This window comes from Neofelis nebulosa, chromosome 16, assembly GCF_028018385.1.
Source record: "Neofelis nebulosa isolate mNeoNeb1 chromosome 16, mNeoNeb1.pri, whole genome shotgun sequence".
Classification (NCBI taxonomy): Eukaryota; Metazoa; Chordata; class Mammalia; order Carnivora; family Felidae; genus Neofelis; species Neofelis nebulosa.
The window spans coordinates 9,886,607-9,903,413 of NC_080797.1; the positions used below are offsets into that span (position 1 = coordinate 9,886,607).

Here is a 16,807-nt window from a genome sequence, read left to right on the forward strand (position 1 = left end):
ATGCCTGTGTGTGTGTGTGTGTGTGTGCAGACTGAGTGGCTGCAGGTGGCTGTGCATAATCACCTGGCATCTTCTCCCATCGCCTGACAGCCCACGGAGGAGAATGAGCCGTGCCTGGCGTCGTGGCTCGGTGCGTGGTAAGCCCTCATCAGAGACTGTGCGATTCTGACAAGATGGGAGAGTCCTTCAGGAGACAAAGGCCAGTGACAGTGGAACTTCCTTGGAAGGGGAGGGAGAAGTAAAGATTCTCGAGGGCGGGCAGCCTCCCTTTTCCTCTCCTGTGGGAGGGGCTGGTCGTCTAAGACACCAGGGAACAGTGGCCTCTGATGATGCCCGAAGAGCCACATGTCACCTGATGCCTCGGCACGCACAGTGCACCAGGGTCTGGACACACAGACAACTCGGGTCTGTTAGAGTTCATACGGGCTCTGCCTGCTCAACCTTGGTACAACTGCCTCCTGTGGTCTCCAGGACCCGTGCGCTGAGTGGGGGTGGCCTGTGCGGGCGCCTGTGCTGTGCTCATCTGCGTGGCCCCAGCGGGGTGACTTTCACAGGAGACTGTGGTCGCAGCCCTCTTGCTGTGAATGGAGGGAGGCGGAAGAGCCATCAGGACCCCAGTCCTTTCTGGCAACTTCCAGTAACGCCAGAGAGAGCCGCTCAGTTGGGGCGGGGGGGGGGGGGGGGGGGGAGGGGCGACCACGGCCCAACACGGAATAGGGACACGAAGCCGCTAGCCTGAACCGAGGCTTGGCATTCCGACAAAGTGCCAACCATCGACGTCACCGGGAAAAATTCACCATCAGACAGAAACAAAATATATTTATTAGAAATGTGACACAGTCGTACATCATACACTTCCAAATGTTAATAGTTAATACGTCTACGTTGGCACGTCACGTCCCGACAGTGCTGGGTGTGCTCTTTCTAGAAACAAGGCCACAGATGTATCCACTGTATTCAACTAATGTAGTTAAAATTAGTGATTGGCCGAGGATGGTGTAGACTTAGCCGCAGTCTAGCCTGGGTCGGAGGAGTGACACATCCAGGGCACTCGGGCAAACGGGATACTTAAAAGTACTTCTTAAAAAGGTAGCTGTGTCCTGTTTTTTACTGCGTGTCACTGGTGGTTCACCTCAAAATGGCACTCGAGTTTGGGCCAGGAGGAGCCGCGGCCAGATTTGGCATATGGGTTTGTGTACGGGGGCTGAGTCCTCTCCTTCCGCAGGCTTCCACGGGCTTCCGCGGGCCGGTGAAGTGCCTGCCCTCCCCCGAGAGATTCAGGGAACATCGGTTTCCGCGGGGGAAGAGAACACCGCAGATGAACGTTCGTCACCGCCGCATGGCTCACCGCTTCGGGAAACTCTCAACCAAAGCTACAACACAACGCCTGAATGAAGAACGAAAACCCAAGACTAACGTCATTTCTGAAGTGAGAAGGGACTAGGGTGGGAAGGGAAGTGGGCGTTCGCCTGGTTCCTCAGAATATGCTTGCCCCGGGGAGCAGGGGCTGGGGCACCACCATCAGGCAGCTAGAGTTCACGTCCACGAAAGATCTCCCAGCGAACGAACCCGTGGACTCGGCTTTAAGTCTTTGAAGAACTCCTCCACTCTGCTGGGGCAATTAAAAATGGGTCTAAAATCCCCATCCGGTGGCCCAGCACTGGGGCGGGGACAGCTTGCCCCGGTCTGAGGCTCTGCGAGTGCTGGAAGGCCCGGTCCCCCTCGAAGGACCCTGCGGGGCCAGACCTGCCCTCCAGGCACCACCAGGCTTCCCCTTCTGGAAGCGTGCCCACTGGCAAAGAAAATGGTAGTCAAGGAGCTTCTTTGAGTTACAAAAATAAATGGCACATGGCCTTTCTTTCATAGGACATTTCTTTCTTTCTTTTTCAGCTAAAGGGAGCAGGCTCCAGTGTTGGAGAAGAAACGGCAACGTCACCCCTGCATAGACCTTGCTTCGCCCAGAGCTGAATCATCGGACTCATTTACTGTAATCACTAAAAACAGGGCCCAGTAATGCTAAACACCCCCTCCAGGTATCCCTAGACCTCTTCGGCCTCTCCCACACAAAACCCCGAAGTAATCCCAGATCAAACACGACAACCGGAGCTCACCCCGATACTCGGGATACTAACCTTTCCCCACTGAAAGGGTGAGCAAGGCAGAGGCTTGGAGGTCATGGAAATGCCTGTTATGTCAACAAAAGACAGATGCGTGGAGCCACACAGGGAATCCCTTCCATTTGGATACGCCCCTCAGGAAGGAGTAAAGTAAATTTGCTCAGACTGTGCCTCCATTTCCATTTGAAAACAAAAGAGCCACTGACAATGTCATCCTCCCCAAACTGCTCCGGAGAGACCTCAGATGCCACTCACCGCCCTGCCCTGAGGAGCAAGAGGAAAGGCCTTCTCTCCTCTCCGTGGCTGTCAGGGGAGCTCTGGAAACCTACAGAAGACATCCCTGGTTCGACAGATGGGGCAGGCCAGGAGGGTGCGTTTTGAACACGTTCCGCAGGAGATCCTGATCTAGGGCCACAGAGGAGGACAGGTAAGCAGGCAGGTGTGGCAGCCTGAGAGTGAGGGGCGGACTCTCTGCAGAGATTTACTGTAGAATGACACTGGGAGGTCCCAGCGACTGACACAGGGACGGCCCTTGGGGGCGGTGGGGAGGAATCACTTGCATCAGCAGGTGGCAGGCACCGAGGTCACCTGACTACCCTGTGAGCCACGCCTTCACGTGCTACATTGTGCACATTTGCGGGCCCCACCGGCCTCCAGGGAGCTGCCAGGTCGGTCCTCAGCGGGTCTCCCTGCAAGATCGGGGGGGGGGGGGGGGGGGGCGGGGGGGGGGAGGAGTGCCCTCTGCAGCCACTAGGGGTGACGGCAGGATGGCGGACGGTTCACTTCTAAATGGAGCCATCCCACCGCTCAGGGCTTGCTGTTGCCATGCAGATGTGAAGCGCCCGAGGAGATACCGAAGACGGAGTCTAGAGTTCAAATACTGTTGACGCCTGCCGTCCGCCCGGCACCTCTTCAGCCTGTTGGCGCAAACACACGAAGACCCGGGTGGGCGCAGGCCGCTTCGCACGCGGGGGGCTTCCTGTTAGGTTCGGCACCTGGGGCAAACGTGTGCAGGCGTGCACGGGCGTGTGGACTCGCGGGGCAAACACAGCAGGCGGGCAGGTGCCGACGGGTCCCTTCCAGCACGCGGGGGACTGCCTGGCCCGGGGCTTCGGAGCGTGACCGCGTCCCCACACACGGACGGACACACGCTTCTCTCTGCGGGCCACCCCACGGGCCACCGCAGCAAACCGCCCACGGGCTGCTTTGCGTGCTGGCGCGTCTCTGTCTTCCCCCCAAAGACTCCAGTAAGTGACAGTGAGATCTAAACTGCTCAGTACGGTTCTAGGTGTTAAAACTGTTATCTGGAACGGAAGCGTTACGGCCCCCAAAAGGCAGGGCTGGAGCGTTTTTCCAAGCTGCTCCAGAGCGAGTGTTTGTCCTTTTTGTGTTTTGATGAGCGTGTGGGTTTCAGAGGCGGTGGGTGGTGGCAGGGGCAAAGTCTTTCTAAAGGCCAAAGGAAGGAGTTTTAGTGAAAAGATGGCTGTTTGTCGTGAGGCTCCGCAGCCCACGGGTGAGGTCGTGGCGTGTGACCGGAGATGTCCTACTCGGTTCTCATGGAGTGAGCCTGGGCGTGGACCCTTAGGTCTAGAAGGAGGGAGGCCCGTGGGAGAGCAAGGCTTTCCAACTTACGCGCCAAATGCGTCTAGATTAAAAGTAGGTATGCACTGGAACCCAGCTCTGTTCTTATTTGTGTGTGGGCCCCCCCGGATCGAGCGTTGAGGGTGGTGGACGGAGCAGGGCCTGTGCAAAGTGACCAGGTGCCTCCAGGACAGGCTGTGGGCGGCTGCTCGAGGGCCCTCCCGGGTTTACGTCTCAAAGTACTTGTAGATTTGGGCCACGTACTGCATCACGCTTTGCCAGTCGGGCCGGTCCGTGTACAGCATCTCACTGAGCTCCTGCGGGAAAGAGGAGGAGGTCACGGGGGGACACCACAGACCGCCTTCCCACAAAGGGGCTCAGAGCCTGGTCCGGGCTGGTGCTGCCTGGAGACCGCCCCCCCCCCCCCCCACCTGCATGGACAGGAGGCGTGGGCAAGTTAAAAGAAAAGTGTTTTATTCCTAATCAGGAGATACTGACCCTTTTAAAAAACATTAGACAGGACTTCCTCCCCCTTTTCATCTTTTTTTTTAAATTTTTTTTTCAACGTTTTTTTATTTATTTTTGGGACAGAGAGAGACAGAGCATGAACGGGGGAGGGGCAGAGAGAGAGGGAGACACAGAATCGGAAACAGGCTCCAGGCTCCGAGCCATCAGCCCAGAGCCTGACGCGGGGCTCGAACTCACGGACCGCGAGATCGTGACCTGGCTGAAGTCGGACGCTTAACCGACTGCGCCACCCAGGCGCCCCTCCCCCTTTTCATCTTAAGAACATGACAGCATCTTAAAGAAAACTTTGCAGGGGCGCCTGGGTGGATCAGTTGGTTAAGCATCTGACTCTTGGCTCAGGTCGTGATCTCACAGTTTTGTGAGTTCGAGCCCCGCATCCGGCTCTGTGCTGACAGCACACAGCCTGCTTGGGATTCTCTCTCTCCCTCTCTCTCTGCCCCTCCCCTGCTTGTTCTCGCTCTCAAAATAAATAAATAAACTTAAATTAAAAAAAAAAAAGCTTTCTTGGGGCGCCCGGGTGGCTCAGTCGGTTAGGCGGCCGACTTTGGCTCGGGTCATGATCTCACGGTCCCCGCATCGGGCTCTGTGAGTTTGAGCCCCGCGTCGGGCTCTGTGCGGACAGCTTGGAGCCTGGAGCCTGCTTCGGAATCTGGGTCTCTCTCTCTCTCTCTCTGCCCCTACCTGCTCGTGCTCTGTCTCTCTCTGTCTCAAAAATAAATACACGTTAAAAAAAAATAAAAAAAAAAAAAAGCTTTGCAAAGAGAAAGTCACCCATAATTCCATTATCATAAAACAATTTCCACTTTCCTAAGTTACATTTGCAGGTACCCCTGTGTTCTCCCACGCTTCCATCGAGTGGACATATCGTGTGCTCTGAGCCTTTTTACTACATGCTTCCCATGCACAATCTCACGGGCTGCTGTGTCGCGACGCTGGCCGTCACGGGAGGGAGCGCACACAGTCCACGAAACTGCTGCCCCACAATCCACACGACATCTAATGCTCGCCGTGGGGCGTGCGCTCACTTCTTCACGTTACAGACTTTGCCGTAAGCACCTCCGTGGGCGGAGTTGTCGAATTCATGCCTTGAGATGAATTCCCATGAATGGGATGGCCACAAAAGCCTTGAACCAGTTGAGAATGCAACCAGCGTCTTATCAGAATCAGGTGTCAGACCATTTAATGTTTTTGTCGTTGTTGTTTGTCCCTTTGTTTAGTAGGCTATCAGCAAGAGCAGAGGAGGCCACAAAGTGACAGACAGGATGGCTGAGCCAAATGTTCCTGAAATACATGCCACTCAAGGTATGAGAAAATTCACTTTGGGACTGAATTTGGATTCTTTTGTGGTCACAAGAGGGTAGTAGGCAAGGACTCTGATGGAAAGCTAGAGTAGAGATGCCGTGGAAAATCTAGGTTGAACTTATTGAGCACATCTGTTCTTGAGCAGTGACAGAACTGAGGCCTGTCACCAGCCATTTACTTCCTGTTTCCACAACACCTAAATATATTTGACCATTTCTACTTCCTGGTTATGCTAAAAAATTATCAGCCTCTCTCTGGTCATGGGAAAGGAGTGAAAAGGCAGCGAGTGGAACATTATAGACAGATCTACTGAGAACAATTTAAAAACATAATTTTCACAGAATACAAGGATTAAAAGTCTCCTTCTACATAAACTACTGTGGGCGGGACTGTGCACACAGACTGATGCATGAAGAGCTAAGCTTCTCACAATAGCAGGGTTGTTTAGATGGCGATAGTGAAAATAAACCATCAAGAATTGAGTGTGACTTGGGGGTGCCTGGATGGCTCAGTCCGTTAAGCGTCCGACTCTTGATTTCGGCTCTTGGGAGCCGAAGAGACTGCTTGGGATTCTCTCTCTCTCTCTCTCTCTCTCCTTCTCTCTGCTCCTGTCCCACTCGTGTTCTCTCTCTCTTTCAAAATAAATAAACTCTAAAAGTTAAAAAAAAAAAAGAAAAATTGAGTGTGACATTTAGGAGGTAGGGGAGGTGTTCTGAGAAAGGAAGCCACACCTATGAACCAAGAGAAATGACAAGCCTCCCTCCCTGTGACGGCAAGGATGGGTCTTGTGTCTCAGAGAGGACACAGGAGTCAGACCGACGCTCACAGCTTTACTCAGACTATCTCACATGCCTGAACCTAACAATAGTAACATTACTCTATTTTGGCACATTGTCAACATCGCATCTGAACACATCTGGAGAAATAATTATGGCACATTTCTGGGGATGGGCGAGTAAGCCGCCTGAACAGAAATCTGAGGACGTGTGACATGTATTTGAATCAGCAGCTGAAAACCTTTCAAAATGGAAAACACCAGGCTCGGATGGCTTCACTGGCTAATTCTGCCAGATGCTTAAGGAAGAAATTCTACACATTCCCTTCCAGGAAATAGAAGAGGAAGGAACACTTCTTCACTCGTTCTCTGGAGCCAGCGTTGCCCTAACACCAAATCAGGCAAAGACTTTAACGAGAAAGCTATCGATTTTCTCACATAAACACAAACACAGATGTCCTTAACAAACATTAGCAAACTGAATCATGATCAAGTGGGGTTCATAGCAGGAATGCAAGGGAGGTTCAACACCCAAAAGTCAGCATTGTTATTATTGCCAGACTTAATAAGAAAAGTCATATGATCACATCAGCAGATGCAGAAAAAACATTCACACATAAACCTTGGAGATATTTGTGGGTTTGGTTCGAGACCACCACAATAAAGCAAACATAGCTTAAACAAGTCAAATGAATTTTTTGAGTTGTCAGTGCAGATAAGTTATAGTTACACTACTGCAGTCTATTACGTGTACCATAGCATATGTCTAAAAAAACCCACAAAGTACGTTTGACCCTTGCACAATGAAAAAGCTTGAAATACTTTGAGAATTACCAAAATGTGACACAGAGACAGGAAGTGAGCAAAGGCTGTTGGAAAAATGATGCCAACAGACTTGCTTGATGGAGGGTTGCCACAAACCTTCAATTTGCAAAAAATGCAGTATCTGTGAGGCTCAATAAAGGGAAGCACAAATGAGGTATGCCCGTACACAAAATTCAGCAACTATTCATGATAAAAACACCCAAAAAGACTAGAAAAGTAGAAGGGCATTTCTTTTACCTAATAAAGGACACGCACGAAAACCAAAAGCTGACATCATACTAAATGGAGAAACTGAACACTCTCCCAGTAAGATCAGGAGGAAAGAACAAGGCAAGGATGCCTTTTCTCACTTTTTCTACTGGACACTGTACCAGAAGTTCTAGCTAATGCAATAAGGCAAGAAAAAGAAACAAAAGGCATACAGATTGGAAAGGCAGGACTAAATCTGTCTTTATTTGCAGATGAAATGATAGTTGATGTAGAAAACTCCAAAGAGTCTACCAAAAAACCCACTGGAACTAATGTGCAAGTTTAGCAAGATCTCAGTCAACAGCTTTCCTACGAAATACCAGCAATGGACAACTGAAACGTGAAACCAAATCAAACCATTTAAATGTCACTAAATTTTTAAAAAGGATTTATATGCAGAAAACTTGTTTATAAAACACTACATGCAGAAAACTACAAAACACTGATGAAAGAAATCAAGAAGCTCTAAATAAATGGAGAGTATTCTATGTTCATGGATCTATAGCTACAACATAATCCCAATCAAAATCCTGGCAAGGTCTTTTTGGGGGGTAGATATTGACAAACTGATTCTAAAATCTATAAAGCAAAGGAACTAGGACAACCAAATAAATTCTAAAAAGAAGAATAAAGTTTGAAGACTTAACTTCACAGTTTAATTTTTTTTTTTTTTAACATTTATTTATTTTTGAGACAGAGAGAGACAGAGCATGAACGGGGGAGGGTCAGAGAGAGGGAGACACAGAATCTGAACAGGCTCCAGGCTCTGAGTGGTCAGCACAGAGCCCAATGCGGGGCTTGAACTCACGGACCGTGAGATCATGACCTGAGCCGAAGTCGGCTGCTCAACCGACTGAGCCACCCAGGCGCCCCTTAACTTCACAGCTTATAAAGCTGTATTAAAAATTTTTGTAAGTCAATTTGACAATAAATTTAAAAAATTAAAAAAATTGTTTTAATGTTTATTTTTGAGAGAGAGAGAGAAACAGTGAGAGTGGGAGAGGTGCAGAGAGAGAGAGAGAGAGAGAGAGACAGAATCCGAAGCAGGCTCCAAGCTCTGAGCTGTCAGCACAGAGCCCAAGGTGGGGCTTGAACTCATGAACCGCAAGATCATAACCTGAGCCGTCAGATGCTTAACTGACTGAGCCACCCAGGTGCTGCTACAAAGCTGTATTCATCAGGACAGTGTGGTATTGGCCAAGTGACAAGACACTTAGATCATGTTATATGTATTTTACCACAATAAAAATAATTGAAAAGACAGGGCTTCCTGCCCTTGGGAGCTCATGGTCTTGGGGAGATGGGATGAAGTCCTATAATCAGACACATCACAACATAACACAGCATGTGCTACATAGTACGAGGAGTAAATGCTGCTCTAAGAACCCAAAGGTGGGCACGGCTGTCCTGGATGGAGGGTCATGGGGCAGGTTAAGACGTGGGCTCTGGAGAAGGCCGGCCTGCCTTGACTCTTGCCTCCGCTATTCACTACTGTGTGAGCTTTTACGGAACAGCACCTGCCTCACTGTCCTTCCTGTAAGGAGCATCTGTCGTCACAGGACTTCTGAGAGGGTTCAGTGAGTCAACATATGGAAAATGCCTGGAGCATGGGAAATGCGAAAAAGCAATTTTTCATGCTATTAAACTCAGATGAACTCTTTGAGTATCCTTTATAAAGTTTATACTACGGCGCAGGCTCGCTTACGCCTACAGAATCATTCAGACACCGTCATCAAAGCCTGAGTTGTAATGACCCCCTCCTAACCTCCGTGGGTAGTGACTGTCCGGGTGGCTTACTCGGTAAGCAACACTGTCACAGACTGTATGACTCAGCGTGAGAGTGCTCCCCTCACCAGCATACAAACACATCAGTCCTCAGAGGACACACCTTCTGGCTGTTGTTCCGGTAATGGCAATGTGATGTCACACATCCTCTCTTATCTATTCGTTCCACGGGGAGTGGCTCGCCCTTGTCATGTGGTGGCCTAAATTTCTATCCTAGGCTGAGAAAGTGGCTGAGAAAGAATGCATTTTTTCTTTCTTCCTTTCTCTCTTTCTCTTTCTTCCTTCCTTTCTTCCTTCCTTCCTTCCTTCCTTCCTTCCTTCCTTCCTTCCTTCCTTCCTTCCTTCCTTTCTTTTTACTGACTAATCTTACAAGAGACCTTTATCAAAGACCTGGGGGTTTTTACTGCTGCCAATTCTGACTGCATGTATTTTAGAAGTGTCATGTGTAATTAAGGATTATTTTTCAAATCCACATCAAGACACCGAAGAGCAAGTTTAATAATGTAGGAAGTTTCTGTTTTGTTGATGGCACGAACTAGTTAAATGACTCGCAAGCATCTCCAAATGCTTCTGAGATTAATTATTATGCTTGTATCTCCTCACAGACATCTGTAAAAATGCAGCCATTGGCTCTGACTGTTAGTTTGACAAGATGATCTCATTCACTTCCTAGCTTTCACTGACTTCTGTAGTATGTCAGATCAAAAAAACAGGGAAAAAAGGTGAAATTAAAAAAGAAGCAACTATTAGCTGCAACACTACAGAGAAAAACTTTCTGTGTATGATATCATCTTCTAACAAGTTTGCATTTTTTCTTTGATTCCCCGCATTAATTATCTGTTGTTACTTGTTAGCTGTTCGGTGTTTCAGAAGGGAAGATAGATCAGATTCCCGTTCTTCCATCTTGGCCAGACATGTATGTCCCCTCCTTTCTAAATTCTCTAGCCTTTAATTTATAGGATAGGGACATCTGTTTCTTGTAGAAAGTTTTGTAGAATTTGGGCTCACTGGCATTTTTGTGTGTGCGCGACTATATTTTTTATTAAAAAAAATTTTTTTTTTAACGTTTGTTTATTTTTGGGACGGAGAGAGACAGAGCATGAACGGGGGAGGGGCAGAGAGAGAGGGAGACACAGAATCGGAAGCAGGCTCCGGGCTCTGAGCCGTCAGCCCAGAGCCCGATGCGGGGCTCGAACTCATGGACCGCGAGATCGTGACCTGAGCCGAAGTCGGACGCTCAACCGACTGAGCCACCCAGGCGCCCCGCGACTACATTTTTTAAACAATGAATTCAATTTCTTTCATGGTTGAAGTTCTACTTCTTTTTGAGTGAGTTTTGGAGAAATAGTTACATTTAGTATTTGAAGAAATATATTTACATTTGTTTAGAAAACTGTCCGTTCTGATTTAAACGCATTGGCATAACTTTGTTCATAGTACTGAAATTTCTATGATTGCTGTGTTTTCGCTTTTCCATTTCTCAGACTCCCTTCATACTCTGCTGGCTGCAGAACTGTCTCTGTTATTTCCACTTGGGTTTTCCCCATCACTGATGAGACTGAACACCTCTTTAAGTGTTTATTAGCCATGCACGAGTTGCCATGCACCTCTCCTAAGGTGTCTTCTTTATTATTGGCTAGTAGAAATTATTTATAGATTACCTGTCCTCGTTTTACTTTTTACGCAGCTCCTTCCGTTATGATGTGTCTAGATGGGTCTTTTGTATTATTCATCTTGTTAGAGATTCATCTTGTTAGAGAGATTCATCTTGTTAGAGACCAAGAATCTGTGGTCTTTCATCATTCTGGAAAAATTTCAGGCACCATTGCTTCAAATATTTTCTCTCCCACTCTTTCTTTCCTCTTCTGGAATTCCCACTGGCCATGGGACTTGGAAATTATCTGATTTTATCTTCCATTCTCTTAAGGTCAGTGACAGACACTATCCGTTGGTTAATCTAATGGCCGTTACCAACCCCCCTCTCCCTTGTAGATTTCCAGCTGATGGGAATGGAGAACATTCACTGTTTACTTTCTCAAATTCCCTTGCAGCCGGGGTGGCCATGGAACAGAGTACTGCCAGCGAGCTGGAGGGACTCTGGGAAGCCTTTTGATTTCCTAATCAAAGGAGGGAAGACAGGAGGAACTTGCTCTAGTCCATCCCACTCCCCTTCTTGCCCTGCAGATAGGAGTGATGTCTGGAGCTTGACAGCCATGTTCAGCCACAGAGGACATGGGGACAATGAGGTAATAGATTAAAGATGGTAGAGTGTAGACAAAACACACTCTGGGGTCCTTGATTATAACACTGAGTAGTGAACCAATCCTGAAACTGCTTTTGGACTTCTCATTAAAAAATAAAATTAACATCTTTATGGTTTAAGCAACTGTTAGTTGGTTTTCCATTTCTTGATTCTGAATACATACTAACTAATAAAACCTCTCTATTATATTTTCCATTTTTTAAATGTCTGTTTTATGTTCTGGATAACCTCCTTAGTTCTATTTTCCAGTCCAGTAGTTCTCTCTTCTGCTATATCTAATCCGTTTTTCAACCCGACTGGGTTTTTTCTTTTTTCTTTTCACGTTTATTTGTTTTTGAGACAGAGAGAGACAGAGCATGAACGGGGGAGGGTCAGAGAGAGGGAGACACAGAATCTGAAACAGGCTCCAGGCTCTGAGCTGTCAGCACAGAGCCCGACGCGGGGCTCGAACTCACGAACTGTGAGATAGTGACCTGAGCCGAAGTCGGCCGCTTAATCAACTGAGCTACCCAGGCGCCCCATCTTTTTTTTTTAATTCCTAATTTTTACTTCTACAAGTTTCACTTGAATCTTTCCCCAAATCTTTTTTTATAGTACTATGCTTCTTCCTTAGGAGTTTTAAAAAAATTTATTTGAGAGAGAGAACAAGCGGGGGAGGAGCAGAGAGACAGGGAGAGAGAGAATCCTAAGCAGACTCTGCATTCTCAGCACAAAGCCCTATGCGGGGCTCAATCTCAGGAACCATTAGATCATGACCTGAGCCGAAAGGATGAGTTGGACGCTTAACTGACTGAGCCACCCAGACGCCCCCTTGTGATTTTTGTTCTCTTTTTATCTCTTTATTTTTAAGTTTATTTATTTTGAGAATGAGAGAGACAGCATGTGTAAGTTGGGGAGAGGCAGAGAGAGAGAGAGAGAGAGAGAGAGAGAGAGAGAGAGAGACACCAAGAGAGTCCCAAGTAGCCTCTGCACTGTCAGCTGGGAGCTTGATGCAGGGCTCGAACTTGCAAACTGTGAGATCATGACTTGAGCTGAAACTAAGAGTTGGATACTTAACTGGCAGACTGAGCCACCCAGGCACCCCCCCTCTTTTATCTCTTTAATATTCGCAAACATAGCCTTCTGTAGTCGCTTTCTTATTGTTTTATTATCCCAAGCTCTGGTAGATGATCCTCTTGTTTGCTCTGTCTACTGACTAGCTCAGCTAGTTCACTTTCTTGAGTGTTTTGTAATTTTGGATTGTGAATGTATTCTCAGTGGCCATTGTACTACTAAGCCAGGAGCTTCCTGCCTCAGGCAGCATAAACTATCTTGTAGCACAGATATTATAAATTTGGACTCCAAACCTCATTTGGCCCAGGTTTCTTTTCTTATAGATTTTCCTTTTTCTGGCTACCAAAAACAAAACAAAAAAACCAAATCAGGTGGAGACCAAGCTTCCTGCCTAGACTGCCAGGCAGGGTTTTTTATTTTCCCCTTCACTGAGAAGAATGTTACTTTGTGAGCCTTGGTTTTGTGCAAGGGTCTCAGTACTAATGTCCCGTTTATGGGAGCTCAGAGCCTTGTTTCTTGTTCCTGTGTTGGCATTTAAATGAAACCTATATCCATTAGGTACCCGTTTCCTGTGACCCCTCCACCGACGCCCCCAGGCCTACTTCTGAGGGTTGTCACAGTCTCGGCTCATGCCTCATGGTTCTGGTTTTCACTTCTCTTTGAATTTATGACATCTGGTGATTTCCCATTCTTTTTTTAGACCTCAACTACGTCTTGATATTTTTTTAAATTACATTTTATCAAATTTTACCGGATTTCAAGAGGGCTTTAATGATAATTCAGTCCACTGTGCTTCCAGAAATGAAATTTAGCCACAACGAAATCTTTGAAAACCCTCTAAATCATATGTGGTCAGACCAACTGGATATTTACATCTTAGGGATCGTGAGTAACAAATCTTCAGCAAATGGATTTTAACATTCTGTAAGAAATTGTGTAGTAGATGGCATAAAGTTCTTTCTCCTACAGGTAGAATAAAATATCACAAGGATACAAAATAGGATACTTACCAGGCTGGGTTTGATGCCCACACTTTCAGCTGCTTCAAATGCCAACAAGAGATTTCTTTTCTAGGTTAAAAAGACAGAAACTGCTATTATCAACTAAAAATAGATAGCTTTTAAAAAAATAAAAATAAATAGCTTTTGTTAGGAAAGAACACTAAACGATGCTCCCATACAGATTATCTACTATTACAAAACACTCGAAATTTTAGGTCAAATATTCAAACAATAGTTTCAATCTAAGAAAAAAAAAAAAGACTGACAGGTTGTAATTGGTACTAAAAATGACATTATTGATTATTTCTAACTATCAAAGGTAAATCTGTGTGATTTTTTACTTTGTCACGATTCATGACATACATATTCTGTTGCGTATCAACTGTTGTTTAATTAATGTGCTATGTCATTTTCCCCTAGAATTCTGAAGGTACTGTTCCACAATTTGTAGCTTCTTTTTGAGATGCTTTCTGGCTGCTCCCGGCTGTTTCCTCGCCTGGATGGACTTAAGAATCACTTTAGCATGCCTCCTCCCCTCCATAATTCATTTGAGAATCAGGATTATGTTACAATTTAATTAAATTGATGTGTTAAATATGACCGAGAGTGTAATGTTTCTGTGAGTATTCATGTTTTATGTTCCCCAGTAGAATTTTGTGACTTTATGCCTTTAGATTAAAAAAACTTTTATATTGGGGCACCTAGGTGGCTCAGTCTGTTAAGCGTCCGACTTCAGCTCAGGTCATGATTTCACGGTTTGTGGGTCCGAGCCCCATGTTGGGCTCTGTGCTGACAGCTCAGAGCCTGGAGCCTGCTTCACATTTCTGTGTCTCCTTCTCTCTCTGCCCCTCCCCTGCTCATGCTCTGTCTCTTTCAAAAATAAATAAATTGAAAAAAAATTTTTTAAATAAAAAATTTTATATTTGTTTTCTTTTTTGGTGACTTTTTTTTTTTGAGAGAGTGCATGCGTGTACAAGAGGGAGAGAGAGAATCTTTTTTTTTCTTTTTTAAGTTTACCTATTTATATTGAGAGAGAGAGAGAGAGAGAGAGAGAGAGAGAGAGACAGCACGCTAGTGAGCATGAGTGGGAGAGGGGCAGGAGAGAGACTCCCAAGCAGGCTCCTCGCTGTCAGCTCAGGGCCTAACACGGGGCTCGATCTCACGAACCATGAAATCATGACCTGAGCTGAAACCAAGAAGCAGACGCTTAACTGACTGAGCCACCCAGGCGCCCCACATTTGGATTTTATACATATTTTTATCTGTTTTTCCATTTCCTCATGGCCTCTGCCCTCTGTCCTTGGGTGCACATCTGCTTCCTGCCCTGACGCTGAAGCAAACTCTCTGCTCTAGGTACCAGGTCACAGAAAAACACTCAGACAAGGCTACACATGTCTTGTACCAGTGTGTGGTCAGGGCCTGGGAAAGCTGTTGATCTGCGGTCAGCTTGCCCAAGCCGCCAGCCCTCTTCCTCCACATTAAGGGAGATTAATGGGCAGGGACTAGAAACCTAATGCTGGTTTCCATAACACTACTCTGTTCTGCTGAGAGGGGAGCTGAAAGCTGGCTCCTGGCTTCCTTTAATTGAGACCAAACTTGGGGCAGCCATTCCCTATTCTGTGCTAATGAGGCCTTTATCCTTATTTTAAAGTCTTCTTGGTTAGTTTTGAGGAGCAAGGGGGTTTGTAAGCCCTGTCCGCTACCATTATTCCAGAAGTCATGGCTTTTGATATGTAATGCCAAATCGTTTTCTAAAACACAACACCAGGGGGGGCCTGGCTGGCTCAGTTGGTAGATCATGCGCCTCTTCATCTCAGGGTCACGAGTTCAAGCCCCACGCTGGGCGTGAAGCCTATGAAATGACATGACACGACGAGACACGACATGGCATGAGAAAATAAAAATGATACACCAATTTTCAATTCCAGCAACAGTGTGTAAGCGTCCCCTTTCTCACACCCTTACCTGCATAGACTATTACGACCAAGCACTGTTATCTAATTCTCTTTCATCACATCACTGCTACGCCACTGCGAGATGGCCACTGATGGGGGGCAGCAGAGTGTGTCTGGGGCGGAAGCCAGGGAGGGCCTCACTCGGTCTAGCTCTGCCCACACAGGCCAGAGACCTTCCAGACCCAGGAAGAAAAGCCCCTGGTTAGAGACCTCTGCCGTTGGCCCCGTTGGCAGGGCATCTCACCTGAAACTGACAGCAGAAAGCACCCCAAGTCCAGAATTTTCCCTCTCACGTTAACATTTTGTTTCAGACACTGGCATGAAAACACTCCATTCTGTCAATTCTATCATCCGAATCTGCGTAGCCTCCGTGGAAGTTTCATAGGCTGACACATCGAAAAAAATGTGTAACTCATGTCTCCTCAATGGCTTGGAAGACATCCTTGTTAGTTTTATCAGAAATTCCCTATTTAGCACTGATGTCAGACTTCCATGGTTGCATCACTTCCGTCTGAATTGGGGCAACAGCTCACGACTTCTAAACTTCCCAGGCTATCATTAATCTCCCAGACCCACAGTCTCCCGCGATCTGACCTGGGTGCTCCCTGACTGCATTATCCTAGATTAAGCGGGGAGAAATTCAGCCCTACATGGAGAAAATACCAGCCCCTCTACCGCAAGGACAATAGGAAGTGCACAGACTGTGGCTTCTGGCTGTCTGCAAATCTGCAGCAGGTCACTGGACAGCCAGCTGGGTGCTATGTGGGAGTCAGGGGCACCCACAACGAGACAATACGGTTCCATAGGGAACATATACTCATGGTTTGAGGTGTGAAGGCACACACTTTTAGGTTCATTTTTCTCCAACAGCTGGGTAGCGATTTAGGACAAAGAGCCTAGATATGTTTTGCATGACAGCAGAGGAACATCGCGCATATACAGGAAGACTCCTGTTTTAGGTGGTGTATTCCTAAGTGCTCAGCCTTCTATCAACTGTGGTTTTAGGGAGGGCCTCTGAATATTCTGAATTGTGTTATGCTCGCTCTTTACTCCATTATCTTCGTAATATACATGGAAAAGGCAGAGACCGGAAAGTGAAGAGGGAGGGAAGAAAACGGACATCGAGGTCACTGCTGGATGTGAGGGGCACGATCACAGGCGGCGTGGACCCTGCATTGCCCTGCCCTGTGTCCTCCTCTCTGGCTGCTCTATCCTGGTTCCCTTTTTGGGTCACTCTCGACCTAGACAACAGGCATTGGAGTCCTCAAGGTTGTTCCTTAGCCTTTTCTCTATGCCTCTGTGATACTGGGATTTATAGTAAGAAACATATATTTGGTCTTTGTCCCTGGTTCCTGGCAGAGCTCCTAAAACCC

At 47.0% G+C, this 16,807-nt stretch overlaps 1 protein-coding gene across 9 annotated transcripts in view; it reads right to left on the minus strand.

Annotated features, from left to right (window-relative positions):
• Positions 1 to 802: 802 nt before the first annotated feature.
• The window catches only part of SPECC1 (sperm antigen with calponin homology and coiled-coil domains 1), a 287,227-nt gene continuing 271,222 nt past the window's right edge, over positions 803 to 16,807 (minus strand). For all 9 annotated transcript variants that reach the window (XM_058704631.1, XM_058704632.1, XM_058704625.1 and 6 more), the window contains 2 exons: positions 13,489 to 13,548; positions 803 to 4,015 (listed from right to left, as the gene is read on the minus strand). In XM_058704631.1, the coding sequence (XP_058560614.1) occupies positions 3,926 to 4,015; positions 13,489 to 13,548 (150 nt within the window). In that variant the 3' untranslated portion in view covers positions 803 to 3,925. The remainder of the gene's footprint in view (positions 4,016 to 13,488; positions 13,549 to 16,807) is intronic.